Below are 13,671 nucleotides of genomic sequence, written 5' to 3' on the forward strand. Positions count from 1 at the left end.
AATAGTTAAGTGACATAGTGTTGTACTATAAATAAAGATATTACTTAAGAACTGTTTGTAGTGCATAATAAGTCAGTGCTATTATAATCAAATGGCATGGCATATGTAAATCAGGCTTGTTACTTTACTCCTTCATCAATAAGAATAGACTATAGATTATCCTAGTGAAGGTATAATAAAAATGGTTTTGTAGTTTTAAATAGCAAAGTTACAAGTAAACAAAGAACTTTTTAGAAGTCGGTTAAAAGTACTTAAAATGACAACGACTCCGTCACGTATTATGACAATGCATTTAGGCTTAACACAGGGCCGCCGTAAGCGGGTGTGCAGCGCGTGCACCGCACGCGGGCGGCACGCCCAGGGGGCGGCAAATTGAGCAATACATCACGTACCTAATTCAAGTCATTATTGTAATTCCCACAAATCCTTAAGTAGAATAAATTATTCAAAGCATCGAAAAATATCGCACACTGAGTAAAGTTAAAAGTCCGTCGTCTGTTACCCTATGAAAAACAGTACTGTCGAAGTTAGGAGAATCCCCTTTATCAATTGGTAGATTAGGTATCCGTTACTTGTAGTAGGGCGTTGATGTAGGGCGGCTTGAAGGGTATCGCGCCTTAAGGTATATTGATAGTCGCTCGAAATAGCAGGGCTACGGGCACCGTCAAACCGGGCGCGGACAGCGAACGTATGCCCATACGTTCGCTGTCGCAGGCGCAACTTGCTCAACGCAAACTTAAAGGAACAGCTGTAGGCCAAACATCGCCTGTTGAAAAAGGACTGAGAAGGCGTTAAGTAAACAGAGAGCAAAGGGGCGCCCCTATGGTGGTTTGCGAGGGAAGCTCCGGACACACGGCGTTCCTGTTACCGAATAACTACCGACAGATCTCCTGCGACTGGTTGGGGAGCTATTTTCGGGAAACAGGGCGGGTCACTCAACCATCGATGCCCTAAAACACCCTGAAGTCCCGGGCAATGGAGGCGGTGGTTAAGTGAACACCTTGCCTGCGTGCGCTCTATGGCATTGTATTTTTTTATTTATTGTAAATAAATAAATCCAATCCAATCCATCAGCCCATTTCCGTCCACTGCTGGACATAGGCCTCTCCAATTACACGCCACTGAGATCGTTCTTGGGCTACTCGCACCCAGCTCCTGCCAGCCGCCTTGCGTAAGTCGTCACTCCACCGTCCTACACTACGTTAGCCGAGACGCTGTCTCAACTCAATTCGTTTTCCCCAACGGTTATCGGTTCTGCGAGAAATATGGCCCGCCCACTGCCATTTCAGCTTACTAATCTGGTGGGCTATGTCGATGACTTTGGTTCTTTGGGTGATTGCCTCATTTCTGACGCGATCCCGCAGAGAAATGCCAAGCATAGCCCTTTCCATAGCACGCTGAGCGACTTTCAGCTAGTGGACTAGCCTTGCCGTGAGTGTCTACGTTTCGGCTCCGTATGTCATGACGGGTAGGATGCACTGATTGAAGACTTTTGTCTTAAGGCACTGTGGGGTCGACGATGTAAAGATTCGACGTAATTTTCCAAACGCTGCCCAACCTAGCTGAATTCTTCTATTCAACTCGTCTTCAAGGCTGTTTCCTACTACCTAATCGCAAAGTCTGCCCAAGGTAGACATATTTTTAAACAACTTCGAGGACGGTACCGTGTATCGCAATCGGTTCCGGTAGAACATGTCCATTAAACATGACCTTGGTTTTATTCAAGTTCAACCGTAGGCCGATGCGCACAGAAGAATCAGCCAGCATCTGCTGTAGGTCCTGCAACGTTTCTGCCATAATAACAATGTCGTCTGCAAATCTAAAGTGAGAGATGTATTCGCGATTGATGTTGATGCCACGTCCTTTCCAGTTCAGCGTCTTGAACATATCCTCCATTGCATTAGTGAACAATTTGGGGGAAATAAGGTCCCCTTGTCTCACTCCTCGATGCAATGGTATGGGATTTGTTTGCCGATTCTGTACTTGGATGGAAAATACACCTATTTGGTTAGACTCCCTTAATGCTCGTAACAAGGCTCTAATCTTACGGGACCGTGGGAACAGTGCTGCTGACCCGCTTCGCCGAAAAAGACCAGAAGAAGGGTTCTTCGCTATGGATGTCTTCTCCTCCCGCCATAACTGTCCCGGGGTTAAGGTTTTCTGTACTCTGAGAACTCCCTAGGAAGTGGAGCCCCGCAGAGGTGAGCCTACCGTTAGAACTTCACGGTAGTATGTACAAACGATCTTGTGACATCCTCCGAAAAGACGGAGTGGGTGCTGACGTTGGGTTTTTAGCAGGTATTCACCCCGCCCCCACCTCATGTGGAGGAAAAGTGGTATGTGTTTTTGCAGCGAAAAAAAGGGCGGCATAATAGGTATTGCACGCGGGCGACAGAACAGCTAGCGGCAGGCCTGGCTTAACAACTGCTAGTTCGCTCAGAGAATGCCTACTGTCCATCACTATTATCACCACGATGATATATTACATTATGCAATACACAAACCTCCTACAATATGCATTGTATGTACGTAATGTTTGTTTGTAGACTTTATTTATAGTAAACTGTTTTCCCATCAGATTATTAAAAGTAATATGATATAGAGACAAAAAATAGTGATTTATTTTTAGAATAAATATCGAATAAAGTAGTATAACAACTCTTTGTGAATAATTAAAACAAACATTCATAAAACATTTTGAAGGTCGACTAAGCAACACCAATCTCAATCGTAAATTATGCAAGCAGAGATTATTTGAACCTGTTTAATAACTTGTCACTGACCTTTTTTGTTGATGTCCCATAAAACGATGACGCATCCAAGCCTGGCCAGACGCAGGGCAATGAGACTCCCAAGGCCACCGCCGCCTCCCGTCACAAGCGCTATATTTCCTTTCAGATCTTTCTTTGGAATACCAACTATTGACTTGTATATTCCTTGAATTACATAACCGATCGCAAGCATTAAAAATGCTAGTACGTCCAAAACAGTCTGTATAACTGTGTATTTATCTCGCATACATTCTGGTATCTCTCTCGTTAGGGGTCCAGGCCTTCTTATTCCATTCATATACTCTTGTGACTCAGTAGCCATTTTGTTTTACAGACTTAAACCTTATTAGTTATTTGTTTTACAAAGCATTACTTGCTATTCGATTTTTTTCTTTGTCATAAATGTATTTCCATCAACATTTAATCTCCGGCACGTTCAACCGATCTGAAAAAAAAAAGAGTTAAATAATTTATAATTGTATAATTGTAATTTATTATATGCCTATGATAATTTTTTTTCTTTTTCTTAATAAAAAATAGAAAAAAAAAATTAATTAGTGATATTTAAATTAAATTAAATTAAAATTTAGTCTGTACTTCAACATTAGCTACGAGTAAAGTTTCTTGACGGCGTTATCATAATTTAATTTTATTAATATTTTCTGCACTTCCAAAAAATTCGCAAGTCACTTAATTTTATTGGAGACGAAGACAGCCGTAAATAAAATAATATAAATACATATATATATATATATATATATATATATATATCGTAGAAATTACCGGTTTAACTTATTAATCGCTGTTTAGCACGTGTCTTGCTTAAACTGTTTTTTTTTTTCTTTATAAATGTTGACATTCGAAAGAAACAAATCAAGCTCGAAATAAAACGAGTAAACACACAAAAAGGTTTTTTATTTATGTCGCTTATAGTTTCTTTTTTTTTCAGAATATTTATGACAGCGTTATTAAAAAATAACGGTGTTCTTAAGATATCTGAATATCAAGTTGTGTCAATTTAAATAATAGCTACGGTATTCATAACCAATAATGTTTTGCAATTTTGAATACACATTATACTTCAAATGTCTCAGAGATTAATCGGTGTCTTACTTAATGTGATATTATAAATTATTGACACAGCTTGTATGCGTTGCCATTACGATACCTACTTGCGTTTGATGTGATGTTAAGAAATTAGTGCACAAAACATTCGCTTAGGAATAATTTACTGACATGTTCCTTTTTGCGCTTAGACAAGTGCTGACCCGCGTTTTGACTCGCTTAATTATTTTTCTTTCTTTATTTGAATTGAATTATATTTGTGTTATAAAAAACAGCGAAAAGCCTTTTGAGCCAGCTTAATAATAGCTATTTTATTTTACTGTCCAGTAATTCTCAGTAGCAATCTGGAGTTAGGAATTATTTACACTCTCGAAATCGAACAACTTGTAACTTATAAGTTGTTCGATTTCGAGAGTGTAAATAATTGTAACTTGGTAATACATAATTGTAACGACCCTTGGTCGTGAGCATGAAGTCCCTCCGATAGTCAGATTACCTTGTCATCGTGTTACGAGTACATTAAAGGTACACATAATTCTATTTTGTATTAATATCGTATTGAATGTATTTTCATAAAGTTACGTCGTTTTTTATATTGCATACCTCGAAACCGAAGCGGCGAGGTAGTGATTTATTGGTGTCTGAAGATTAAAATCGCAATTCACTCCGTTTATTTATATTTATTTCGCAGTTATATAGAACTGGTTGGCTGGTAAAGAAACTTATCAAAATATAATGAGTGTGATTTTTTTAAATATATTTTAGTAATAGTAAGGCAAGTGACCACAATATTGTATCCTTCCTCTTAAAACATTCAATCTATTAAAAAAAAAACCGCAACAAAATCCGTTGCGTAGTTTTAAAGGTCTATGCTTACGCAGGGACATGCAGACAGTGGGAAGGAGGAAACTACTTTGTTTTTACTTTGTAGCGTTATAATCGCTTAATACATTATACTTGATGGATCAGGTTGCGTTAAAATGTAATTGTCAAATATCTGTCATTGTCTTAATAACTAAACGATAAATAACGCTAACGTTATAATCGGGTAATATTAAAATTATATTCAACTAAAAAAATGTATTTTACCGACATATCGTAGCTACTTTCGTTTCTCAGAATAATAATAACAATTCAGAATTTTTACAAAAATATAGATATATAGCTAAAACCATAGTGAATATCATAGATTATTCAAGATATAACGACCAATGATATCGCTTCAATTCCATGTTAAAGTTGCTTATTTTCCTGTCCTCCCTAAGAGAAGGACCACAAATGGTTGAAGACTATAATTGGCAACAAATTATTTTGTTTATATTTATTTACACTTCTAAAAATCCGTTGTTATATATTATCTTTAGTTAATAGACCAAAAAATTGTAAGCAAGAATAAAAAAAAAGACATACTTCCTCAATCATCATGTTAGTTTACGGCAACATTTAAGGTTAAGGTACATACGGTAGTTAATTTCTATAATTACTAAAATTAATTACTACCAAAAAGGTATATTTTTGTGAGGTATGAAAGTTTAACAGGTATTGTAAGAAGCTGATATTCAGATAAAATTTTACAGCGGATACAAGGCCAAACGTGTTGTTTAATTTAAAAAAATAAAGGTAATATCGCAATCATACCTTCTTTTTTAGTTCTTTGACGTTTCGACAGAATCGCACCCGCGCCTGTCATGAACCTGTCGCGATAATCGAAGTGACTTTACAATCACTACGTTTTAGCGACAATATTCATTTATTACTTCAAAAAGGTTTAACTGTTCGTGACAGATAATTAAGAACCAAGCAATTAATTGAAATTATAGTTTATAATAACTCTTTGTTCTTATTGTATTTTATATTTACGTCGTACCTAATTTTTAATGAATTAAATAATATTATAAAAATAAAAATTAATTTCCGTAATATGTATAATGTATATAGTAACAAAATTAAAATATCTCATACTTATAATGTTAGTAAATTTTGTTAAAACTAGTTTTTGTTGTTGTTTGTGTTAATCAACACAAGTCTCGTAGGAATATTCATTACGGTAGCTATAGTAGCTTACTTACGAATGAAACTACACTTCTCCATACATCGGCTTGGTGTCGAAACAAACTATCGTCGGTCGGTGAACGCAACCTATTGCAACAGCTGAGCTAAAGCGCTGTACACCATCAATCAAGGTCAATGAAATAAAAAAATCACAAGTACTGCACCTACATTATTATAGCCTGAAGCTACAAATACGATTTGCAATCACATACAGGCAATTTACTTGATTAGAAAACGCGCGACAATTTAGTACAATTTGCTTTTGATAATGATTTTACCATTGTTGCTTGTTGTACATCATAGTGAAACGTTACAAATGCCAATTTCAAAAGGCAGCCAGTGGATAAGCTTACTAATATACATATGAAGATAAGACCAAATTATTATTGGCTTTCTTGAAAACTTTCTCAAAGATTTTAAATAGATTATATTAATAATGGAACCATGTTAAATAATAAAACAAAATTGCCATTATAATCCCAAAATACTTTTGCTAAAAGAAAATAAAAATAAGAATAAAATAAAATTTATAATTTTATCATTCGATGGTATTTAAGCAGTGCATTCAGAAAATAACGCAGTTATCTAAATTTTTATCAAACCATCGACTGTCAATCTTCAAAGTAAATTTATATCAATATAAGTTTCAGTTAAATTCAAACTAGACATTTCACAAAATGAAAGTACATTTTAAAACCCAAGAAATATCATTTATAGGTCAGTTTTTAACGGTATAATAATTATAATAAGTAAATAACTCTGTTTGAAACGTTTGGCTCTGACGGATGACTAACTGTTCTGGAATTGACTAGGTAAAATAACATAGCTGTCTGTATTATGGCATCAGGCATATTAAAAGATACCGGTTACCTGTTACACCGCACCGGACGCTAAATCATTGAATTGATATTGTAGTCAGTTGTTGTAATTGCCTTGTGATTGAACTTTAACTAAAACATAATTGCTATTTTTTAACATTAAGTACGTGGCTTGATTGATCATCAATATTAAATAAATGTTTTTAACGTACCATTAAATAATTATTTTTTATTTATCTAAGAGGTAGCACAGTACCTATATGATATAAGTATATACTTTAACTTAAATTTTTTCATTTCTTATGACACAGGAAATAGGCATTTTTACGGATTACTTATTTAGTTACAAGTTATAAAACTTTTAGAATAATACAATCTATCCATCTTTTCATAGTCAGTATATGTGTAAATTAATCAATGGACAAAGAAAAAAGAAAAATCTTGCTTTTTTTCTTGGTCCTTTGTTCTTGCACGCAGAAGCCAAATCTTAATTACAATAGGTCACATAAATAATTTAGAAACGTGTAGAGAACAAACAAACACATATTACAGTGCAACCTTAATATAACGAAACTCAATATAACGAATTCCTCGTTTTAACAAATACTTTGTAATCCCATTGAATTGTCCATAAGAGTCAATGTAAAATATACCTTTACATTGCGAACATTTTTTGCGAACAACCTCTTTATAACGAATTTTCAAGTGTCAAGAAAAAGTATAAATACCTCTAATTAACGAATATTGTCAATCCAAAACCTTTATATAAAGTTCCCACCAAGATATATCCCCAACTTTACGGAATTTATTGCATTTTATTTTGATTATTAATCTAAGAAAGTTTTTGTTACCTACCAAAATGTTTTTAAATAGGAAATACAAAAACAAAATACATAGGTACTTTGATCAAAATCAAATATGATAAAAATGTGTTATCATTTATTAGTAGAAGTTGTTCGCAACAACAACAAGATGAGTTCGTAATATTGAGATGAATTTTTTTACCTCTTTATAACGAATTTTAGACCAACCTAACCTCAACATAACAAACCTCAGTTCAACGAATTACTTGATATAACAAATATTCACTTGTTCCCTTGCGATTTGTTATATCGAGGTTGCACTGTATTTTTAAAAATTATTAAGATATCATTAAAATAAGTGAATGCGATTGTCCGAGCCCACTGCAAGCGAACTGTCAAGGTCTGCTAAAGTTGACACATTTCACTTAAATTGTGATTTTAAGTATTTCAGTTGAATAATTACTTAACTTGCAAAGGTTTAAAAGAATGATAATAAGACATCAATAAGTAACGGTATCGCTGTCTCAAATCATAAAACAGATACCGTTTTAAAAAATCGGTACCTACTTGTTTCAAGTGAGATGACTATAGACAAACATTTTTTTAATATATCGAGGTTTATCTGTATTTATTGACTTGTGGTGGGTTTTTTCCTGATCTTGTGTTTACAAGTCTAATCAAATAAACATGTTAAAATTAAGAAAATACGAAAAATTGTAGATCTTGAACTATTAAAAATGGTCTAGTGTTTATTGTCGATTTTCCCAACAAAATCGCCATGATAAGTATGAAAGAAGTTTGTTTTTGAAAAGACATTAAACTTTCAAAAATCGTTTTATAATCTGCCTCTCAATCAATGTCCGAAAATGTAGAAAGCATACGATTAAGTGTTCACTGAACACATTGAAGGTCATGGACTTAAAATACGATACCGATATACAATGACACATAATCGTAAGTCTGTGATCAGCATTTGATCGTCGAAGTATGAAATATGGAGTGCGTTCAACCGATTGTTCTATAGAATAACAAAAATGGCCGCGACATCATATTAGCGTGCCACATTTGCATGTAACTATAAAAAACAATCAAGTGTTTTCTTGAATTATATTTAAATTGATTATTAATAAAACATTTCATTTTAAAAGTTCCTTAAAAACAGATTTATTATATTTTTTGTGTGAGTACGTGAATCGATTTCAATTTTTTTATTACATATGTCAATTTCATAACTATCTTTTGTTTAGATGTAATTATTAATTATAATCTGTGGAAGTCCAGAACGTTTCGCATCTATTCGCATCACAAGTTACTCTACATTCGTTCCAATATCTCAATAGCACGCTGCGCTTGCGACACCAAGTGCTGCAACATCCACATTTTCTACATAACACATTTCGGCCCGCACGACATGTGCCTGTGTATAAATTCAGCATTACTAAAGACTTTTGAAATTAATATTAACTAATAAATGTCATCCACAAATTATTATGTAATCATATCAGCTGTTATGGTTCATATAATTTCGTAGGTGACCTCGAGTTTAACCTCATGGTTGGATGGCGTATAAAATACTAGTGTCCGCCCGCGTCTTCGCCTGCCTTTTAGAGGAAGAGGGTATTTTGTGTTTGTGGTGCATTGTGGATAAAATGTCCATCAGTCGTCAAATGTCCATCAACCCATTGACAGTTAGCCATTTATAAATATTAGTAATTATAAATATTAGTATGTATAAATATTAGTAATTATAATAACTATTCTTAGGGCTTTATCTAAGATGAAACAGTACCTACTATTCTAATTCCATTTCAGTTTTCGTAATGCTTGAACGTTTCAAATAATAAATGTGTGAGTTTTGCTGTAAAATGGTAATATTTAATGTAACATTGATTCACAAAAGTATAGACGGTAAAACTGAACACGAGTCAATTAACTGATAAATCGTAATACTTGAATCATCTGATCACATTATCAAGCAAATTGAACTAACGAAAATTGGTTTTATTTTCTTTGATTTATCTGAGTTCCTATTCGTTTGATTAATTTTGTTAAATAGAAAATAATGTGCATCTAATATTCGTGATAATATATATAGCTATAATAAAGCGCTTAAAGGATGTCCCAATTCTCTAAATATTTATCAATCGTGTTGCACAAATTCAACTTTTAAATATAATTTCAACTTTAATCGTTATCAAAAGTGCACTTTGTCAACGGCCTTGCTCCAATTTTTATTACTGATTTTATTTTGTTACACAATTAAAAAAAAAACAGATACAATTGCATTTTTATTTACGGTTTAAATAAAACGGTTTCATTACATTTAAACCTTACAAAATTAGCCGCGAGAGAGTCTCATTAAAACACTCATCTAAACATTTTAATTAGGTACGTTACGAACAGTTTTCCAAATTTATATCAAGCCTATGTTACATGTGAAGTGGACAAAATTTCAAAATAATGTTGATGTAATTTCAACTTACTTAAAAAGATACAAGGCCACAAATTCTTCGCAGATTTCCGCATCACATATCAATTGGTAATCAAGTTATTCGGTTTCGCATCTGAATTTAGTCATATGCGTCTCGAACTAACCAATAGATAAATCAACCAGCCTATTACATATAAAACCATAAAAAAAGCTATTATAAAGTAGGTAGGTAAATATATTTACATTTTTGCTTTGATTAAGGCAGTATTTTAAATGTTTTAGACGGATTATCATAGTTTAATACTATCACTGTACGATATAAGAAGCCAGCTACAGCATTAGCCATGACAGGTGACTTTCCCTTAACGACGAGGGAATTAAGGGTGTAACAAAACTTAATTGGTGAGCTTTTTTTAGTACATATTTTACCAGGAATCCTACAAACAAGTCAACGTTAAAAACGCAAAACATTTTTCAGAACACAACCTCAAAAAGTGCCTAATTTCTTCACACTACCTATTATTGTTTCGTGTACAGACTAGGCGATGATATTTTTCGAAAGCTTTAGGCAGCAAAGGTATCAAGTCTATGCCTTTGATTGAACAGAAAGTTAACATAAAATTAATGTTTGACATAGCAGTGGTAGAACAACTGAGTGGTACAAAGTACTCTCAATTGTTCCGACCCCATACTCAGGTGTGCTCTAACTCTTACAGTTTTTTAAAAAAAGAACGAATAAAAACGGGTTTTTCCTTTTCTTTCCCAGATTTATTCTGAGGATTTGATTTGATTTATTCCTTTAATAGCACTCCAAGGGTGGTTCTCATAAAAAACAGTAAAACAACAGTATATACAGAATAATAAGCGAAGCTTGCACAAACTCCTAAGAAAAAATTTAAAAATATTACATTGATAAAGATAGTTTATGAATAAATTTTAACCGACTAATAAAACAATACGCCGATTAATAACTTAAGTTATTGTTGCGCGCAAATTATAATAAAAAAGATTGCTTCTACGCTTGTTTAACGGTAATCAAATCCGATGTCTTAATTTATTCTTTAAACTTAATTCACCGTTAGATATTGCACAAATGTAGATATGCGTTTTTTCAATTAATCATAAAATCCATTCATAAGCTACCACTACTACATTTGACTAAAACGGGATAATAATTGTGTGTGTATGTGTGTATTCTCGTAGATAGTTTAAAAAGATGTAATTATAACGAGAGAAACCATAACGAATGTATACATTTAATGATAATACGAGTATATTTAAATCATATAAATTATTTTGCTTTGAATTAGAATCGCTTTAAATCCCGGAATACTTATGCATTATTTAAATCATTCCTGTTTTAATGACCAAAAAGAGACAGATATAAATGAAACCACGAACGTATCAACGCAAAAGAATGAATATTTTGACATAATATAAAAACCAGTTTACTAGGCTCGTTCTCAAGCACCGTTGACTGGTAATTTGGCTGTCTTTCGCCTTCCTTTTTATGCTTTCTCTGCTTTCACTAGGCCATTGGACCCGAATTTTGGTTTATCATCTTAATACTTAACGTTTATTCACACATACGAACAACATTTTTATGTGTGATAGATTTCACAGTAACCGGTTTAACTGATTTAATGTTTTGCTGTGATATTTATTACTTTCAAATGGTTTGATATTTTAGTAAATCCGATAAAACTATATATTTAGACTATAGGAAATAACATGGTAAAATATTTAACTCGTTTTGTAATAACTTACAAATGTATACACAAGACAGCCGATGTGTATCTTTATTTATTTGTATTTGCTTGAAACGGGAATCGAACATTGGTACCAAGCAAACACATCTCGTTCCTTATGGCCATACGCAAACGAACTATAAGTACACATATGTTTTTATAAAGGCTAATTCGAATGAAATGTTTTCCCATTATTCCCATATATGTTTATCAACAATTTACATCCGAATGAAATTCCGTAATAATGAAGCTCAATAAAAACTGATTTCATATTGTTTTAACGACTTAAATATATAACTTGTTAGTGAGGCTGGCATTGACCCAGAAAATACATTATCGAAGCATAGAAATGGTTTTACACAGTTACGCGACCGACGAAAATTTACAAATTAATCGATGTGTTCGCGGATTATGCGAATAATATTATTGCTATTTTACTAGCAAAAAATAAAATTTAAAACCTTCTTATGCCTGAAAGTCTATCTATACAAGATAGTTACTAATCATTCATTAAAATCTTTTCTTTTTTTTTTTTGTTTAAAAGATAATGTTAGCCAGCATTTATTTATTTTATTATATATTATAATTCGTTAATTTATATCAAATTAATTATGTATTCGTTATCTATTCGAAATTGATGTGGTGACGAAGTTTAATTTATATTAAATTAATCTCATGTATATATCTTAATAAATATACAAATAAAAAATCATGACTTCGAGAAATAGTGCCCAAAATATGAGCTAACAGCATTTTTTTGTTGAATTGCCTTTGCCTATATTTTTCAACAGTGAACGCAATAATTTGGTTGTATCTTTCAGCAACGGTTTTCTACTATTACAACAATTTTCAAGTATTTCAATTGAAAATAAAAAGTACAAAGATATAATTTGGAAATATCTCAATTCTCGATTATAATATTGAATTTGTCATATTCTTATGTAATTAAATATGTATATTATCATGTTCAAATCTATAAAAGACCTACTCACACAAACGACATAATATTTAAGAAGAACATACAAACACCTATAATTATTTAAATTTTTTCCTATGATATTTTATTTATTTTGATGCATAAAGTTACCAGCCTACAAGCTGGTTTTGTAAATACATATTATTAATACATCGAAATGTTATCGTTACTACTATTTAATTTGCAATTATTTTTTAATGTCTGATAATAAAGCACGGTCATGCAAGAGTGATTATCACAAACCCGAGATCTTGCTTTCTTCGAATATGAAGATAATTAATACACATAAGTGTTTAAAATAATTACCTTTAACCGGTTATTTTTTCTTTCCAAGACGTTATTTTAAATTAAATTTAAATGCTTTTTCAACGTCCCTTCCCTACATATGTATATTATGTTGTAATATATTGTTTCTGCCTTATTAAATTTGTATGCGTGTGCTATTTATCTTGTCTACGAATTAAAGAGAGCTGGAAAACCTATCACATGTTTTATGAAATTCATTAAATATAAAAATGTAACGATTGTAAAGGAATAAACAGATGAGCATATGCAAAGAAAAAAGCACAAAAGGCTGTAGACAAATAAATGAATCAAACCCGAGTTTACAACTGTACTACTAATAAATATTTTTCACACATACATACTACATTATATGACCACAAATATATTTTTTATCTTACTGTTTTAGTAAAAGGTTTTGTGTTGCAAATTAATTTACCGTTGATTCAAATTATCTGACCTTACAATACGTCATTAATGTTTTGTTTATATTAAAAACAATGTTTACGCATTACTATTAATAATAATGTGGTTGGATAGGTTTTTGATATATTTCAGGGAACCATGAACAATAATGTATCTACCCTTGTAGTCAAAAGTCACGGACGTTAAGAACAATTTGAAAAGCGATTATTATACATTTTTTAAATAAAAAATAAAGGAGTCGAGATAATTAGTGGGTGATGAATGGCAAGTGGCTTTTAACGAATATCAAGGGTTCGAAT

General features: G+C 32.5%; 1 protein-coding gene across 1 annotated transcript in view; it reads right to left on the reverse strand.

Moving 5' to 3' along the window:
* The window catches only part of LOC124536645 (estradiol 17-beta-dehydrogenase 11-like), a 45,016-nt gene that overhangs the window by 28,190 nt on the left and 3,155 nt on the right, over positions 1 to 13,671 (reverse strand). Inside the window, exon 2 of the mRNA XM_047113175.1 lies at positions 2,784 to 3,216. Coding sequence (XP_046969131.1) covers positions 2,784 to 3,093 — 310 coding nt within the window. The 5' untranslated portion in view covers positions 3,094 to 3,216. The remainder of the gene's footprint in view (positions 1 to 2,783; positions 3,217 to 13,671) is intronic.

Source organism: Vanessa cardui, chromosome 17 (genome assembly GCF_905220365.1).
Source record: "Vanessa cardui chromosome 17, ilVanCard2.1, whole genome shotgun sequence".
NCBI classification, from domain to species: domain Eukaryota; kingdom Metazoa; phylum Arthropoda; class Insecta; order Lepidoptera; family Nymphalidae; genus Vanessa; species Vanessa cardui.